This window comes from Pundamilia nyererei, unplaced genomic scaffold, assembly GCF_000239375.1.
Source record: "Pundamilia nyererei isolate P.nyererei 1_Seehausen unplaced genomic scaffold, PunNye1.0 scaffold00281, whole genome shotgun sequence".
Lineage (NCBI taxonomy): Eukaryota > Metazoa > Chordata > Actinopteri > Cichliformes > Cichlidae > Pundamilia > Pundamilia nyererei.
Genome location: NW_005187682.1, coordinates 109,343 through 114,047, shown reverse-complemented (window position 1 = coordinate 114,047; position 4,705 = coordinate 109,343). Strand labels below are relative to the sequence as shown.

General features: G+C 49.7%; 1 protein-coding gene across 1 annotated transcript in view; it reads left to right on the top strand.

Moving 5' to 3' along the window:
• Window positions 1-4,705, top strand: part of fars2 (phenylalanyl-tRNA synthetase 2, mitochondrial) — a 90,759-nt gene that overhangs the window by 32,453 nt on the left and 53,601 nt on the right. The window contains exons 2-7 of the mRNA XM_013915284.1: window positions 1,450-1,772; window positions 2,960-3,046; window positions 3,532-3,591; window positions 3,669-3,837; window positions 3,912-4,074; window positions 4,145-4,276. Coding sequence (XP_013770738.1) covers window positions 1,468-1,772; window positions 2,960-3,046; window positions 3,532-3,591; window positions 3,669-3,837; window positions 3,912-4,074; window positions 4,145-4,276 — 916 coding nt within the window. The 5' untranslated portion in view covers window positions 1,450-1,467. The remainder of the gene's footprint in view (window positions 1-1,449; window positions 1,773-2,959; window positions 3,047-3,531; window positions 3,592-3,668; window positions 3,838-3,911; window positions 4,075-4,144; window positions 4,277-4,705) is intronic.

Below are 4,705 nucleotides of genomic sequence, written 5' to 3'. Positions count from 1 at the left end.
TGTGTGTGTGTGTGTGTGTGTGTGTGTGTGTGTGTGTGTGTGTGTGTGTGTGACCTCCGTGCTGGCCTGTACGGTTCAGTATAATATGACACCAGCTGCAGAGGAAAGGTAAAAAGCTTCTTGGATTAAGGAACAATAATCCTTTCTGCTGCAATGCCACTGCAATGCAACACCCTTTGTCTTATTCAGGGATGCTCCTCAAGTGTGTGTGTGTGTGTGTGTGTGTGTGTACAAATATTTGAGGGGTGTGGGTAAAAGGGCGATTGTGTCGCCTCCTGTCAGAGGATAAATGATGGAAAGCAGTAAAAGGATGGCGCCTCGTTTTAACCTTTGCTGTTTTCGATGTTTGTCCATTAGTGCAATTATAAATGAAGCCGGCAGCCGCAGCGCTCACCTGATCTGACCTCCGCTGAGACGCTTTATTTTTACGCTTCTGATTCACGTCCTCCTCATTTCCCTCCCCGCCCTTTTCACCGCAAATGATAAATTCGGAGACTGAAGCCTCTTTGATTGATCGGCGAACACCTGAACCCGGCAGCAAACAGCAGGCAGTCGCAGTCAGAGAGGAGCGGGTGAACACGGCGGAGCATTTATGAGCTGAAGAGACAGATATGTACCTCAGGAGTCGGCCGAGACCTAAGCAGACCTTAAGAGAAGCAAATATGAGTAATCAGATGGAGAAACATGTCATTCTGTCCCTGCTCATTCAGAAATTGAGCATCTTTAGGAGTTTTGCTGCCCTTTAGTGACCCAACACAGCCCCAGGAAAGCTGTTTTCAATACGCTGATGGCATATGATTACATATTATAATTATTATTATCAGTTTAACAGGAATAGGAAGGGAAGAGGCAGTCCTGTCAAAGTCCAGTACCTGCTGAGATTCACTCCGACTCTGACTGCAGATGGATCTGAAAAATCAACAGCTATGAGGTTGTAGTTGTTATAGTTTCCCCGAGAGTCTGATCACCACAAACTGACTTGGCTCAAAGTCGGACTGCGACTGTTTGGAGACGGGCTGCCAGGTGAGAGGCAACCTGTGCAGTCATCGTGCAGTGTTGCACACTCGCAGCCTACTGCAGAGGAGACAGACAGGCCACGCCCATCGCCACAAACAGATTGTTGCAATGTGTAGATGATCTGTGTTTAGCAGCAGCTGTTTGGAGACTGGTTGCCTCCCACCAGGCGACCGGTGCGATCAAAAGTGCAACATCTTCCATCTCTAGGTGACCTTGTTGCCTGGCGACATCTTTTGTTTCCTAGTTTATTTCCTCGTTGCTTTCCAGGTTGTCGAAACACAAACAGACCTTTAAACAAACGTCCTTCGCGTTTTTCAGGTGACGTTTTCATGGCGGTAAAACTACAGCTGATGTTTGTGGCTTTTTTGATGTGTTTATAACATGAAACCAACATTTTCCACATATTTTATTGACCTTGTTTTGTCCTTGCAGCTTCATGGATTTGTCATCATGATATTCGCCCCGTCAGCCCTCCCTTATCTTCAGCCTTGGCCCCGCCCTCTTCTTCGCCACCTCCTGTCAGAGTTCTGGCCTAATGGCTGCGCAGCGTCATGGAGACGGCTGAGCACGAAGGGCCACGCCCCTCAGTCTGTGATTGGTCAGGACTGGGCGCAGGTGTTAGGCCAGTCATACCCGCGTGATGACTTCACCAACGTCACTCCAAAGATCTTGGAAAAGGTGGGCCGCAACCTCCACAACCAATCCCATCATCCTCTCTGGCTGATCAAGGAGCGCATCAAAGCTCACTTCTACAGGTAGGCAGCGAGTGCGGTCGTCAGCCAGGTGTTGTGTTCTCCTCGTAGCGTTTCTGTGTTCAGTTTAAATGCTGACTAACTCTCTGCAGGCTCCGTGGGTCTCTGGGGACGGCCGAGTGTAAATTTGGCTGCAGTGAAATATCGTTAAAGCTGCTGCTGATTCTCGCCATCAGAAATCTAACACAGCGACGGCGAGCGCATTAATGCTGCATTCAGAAGTCATTAAGCAGTCACTGCGAGTGTGAGCTGACATTGGTTTATGGCTCTGCCTTTTAGCAGGTCGTGAACTTTAGTCTTTAGAAAAGCCTGCGTGCTCTGATAGCAGCAGATGACGAGGAGACCCCAGAGCTGCTGGGTGATCTCCACGCTGCTCCTCGCTGCTCCTCGTTACTCCCACTTTCCCTCCTCCTTGTTCCCTCCCTGACTTACACCCTGCCTGCCCACCAGCCTTTGTTTCATCGATAAAACTTTAAAACATCTAAAAAGCATTTAGTTTTCGTTTATTTGTGACAAGGAAAGCATCAAATTTTTTCATGGGCCACATTATTAGGTACACCTCTGGAGGTATTTTTAATCCACTGCAAACCCCTCTGTCACAAACTTTCCACTCACAAAGGGCCCACGGTTCCAGTTTTTTACTTTATAATTGAGGGTTGGGTGGAGTTAGGGAGGGCATGTTAGCAGGCAGCGAGGGAGAAGGAGGTGAGAGCAGAGACTCTGTTGTAGCTGCAGAGCAGGAGGAAGAGAGGAAACCTCAGAAGGTTCATGGGTGGAGTGAAGTGCAGAGGGTTGGTGTGACTGAGGAGGATGCTGGGAGCAGCTGAAGGAAGAAGAAGAGACAAGAACAATCTAACGGAGCAGACACGTCTTTGATACGGACGTTGGCGAAGCTCATATATGTGCGTGCAGATCATCTGTGTATTAAAGGCAACACGTGAAAGCTTGGTCAAACAGTCAGTAAGCTAAGCTAGCATAAAGCTAAACACAACATGGCTCGTGTTACATATAAGTACAGATTTCCTCCGTGTGGACCTTAAATCATCTGTTTATACAAGAAGTTAACGTGGATTCAAATACAGTCGTGATGTGACCTGGTTTTGACGCAGCTCATCCTGTTATTGCTTCATCAGCAGGATTAAACTGTCTTCAGTGTGTGTGCTCACTCTGACGGTGTTTCTCACCCGCAGCTCGTACATCGGCCGTTCGGGAAACCCCCTCTTCTCCGTCCACGACAACCTGAGTCCTGTGGTGACCACGGAGCAGAACTTTGACAGGTCGGCAGCTTCCCGTCACATTATCCACTAATATCACTGAACAGAGACGCTGCTGTGGTTTACTTTGTCTTCTTTATGCTTTTACACAACTTTTCCTTTGAAGGTGAACGTTCATCTCTGGTTTTGCACTTTTTCACTGTGGCTTCACGACCAAAGCGACCCGACTCCAACAACACAAAGGACGTTGTCCAGATTCATGTTTTCTTAAGTGTTGTCACAAAGACGCTCAGAGTTGCTGGCAGGTCACGTTCCTTCTTACAGGCTCTTTCCCCTGATTTCCACAACACGTTTCAACAAGTTTGTGCAGATCATTGGCTGAATGTGCGTGACCCCCTCAGCTCCAGCGGAGGTCAGCGGTTAATTATCCGACTCATTAAAAGCCCAGATTCCATCGAAACAGGGACTGTGATGGATCTCGCTGTCGCTCCATCAGCTGTTCTGATTTATCGAGTGTTACTTTGTGAGTCTTTGTGTTTTGCTGACAGCTTGTTGATCCCGCCCGGACACCCCAGCAGGAAACGAGGAGACAACTATTACCTGAACAGGTGAGAGCCGATGTCTTCTGCCGCGAGCGCTCGGCGTCCTCCATCGGCGTCACTAACCCTGTTTTTATGTGGGACAGGACGACGATGCTTCGCGCTCACACGTCCGCCCACCAGACGGACCTGGTGAGGTCGGGGCTGGACGCCTTCCTGCTGGCCGGAGACGTTTACAGGCGGGACGAGATCGACGCCAGCCACTACCCCGTCTTCCACCAGATGGAGGGAGTGCGACTCTTCTCCAACCGCCAGGTGCTCAGAATGAAAAAGTTAGACAGGTGACGTAGTGATCATGTGACCCTGACCCGCAGTGTCGTGTCCCTCAGCTGTTCTCCCGGGTGCAGAACGGTGGCGAGCTGTCTCTGTTCGAGCTAGGAGGGCGGCGGTCTCCCGAGAAGCAGGAGACGCACACTCTGGAGGCGGTGAAGCTGGTGGAGTTCGACCTCAAACGCACTCTGACACAACTCGTCTCTTACCTGTTCGGAGCAGGTGAGGCCCCGCCCACCAGGACGTCTGGTTAGGTTTGCTCTTCCTCAAACTTCCTCGTCTTCCTCCTCAGATCTGGAGATCAGGTGGGTCGACTGCTACTTCCCCTTCACTCACCCGTCCTTTGAGATGGAGGTGCGTTTCCAGGGCGACTGGATGGAGGTGCTGGGCTGTGGCGTGATGGAGCAGGAGCTGCTGAACTCTGGTCAGAGCGCACCTACGCACACACACACGATTCTGTTAGTTTGACCTCGGTCACATGAGCAGAGGAGCGCGCTCACCTTACTTCGGGTCTTAAAAACGAAATCACAAACAGACTTTTCCAAAGGTTAATGGTCAAAGGTCAAAGGTCGTGTCTGCTGTGAGCAGAATGTTTCCATGAATGAAACCTCTAGCGTCCAGCAGAGGCTCCAGCAGGGAGTCGGTCCGTCCCACACACCCTCGTGTTGTTCCACGTTACAGCAGAAATAAATGTGTATAGTGGGCGTGTGTTGGGGGCGTGGCCTCTTTCACCTCACCTCTGAGTTGGACCTCTTATTTGTTGTACATTTTCAGTCCATGTAATAGTTTTGTTTTTTTACTTATTTTTAGCTTCTTTACAATTATTTTATCTACACATCTACACACACACACA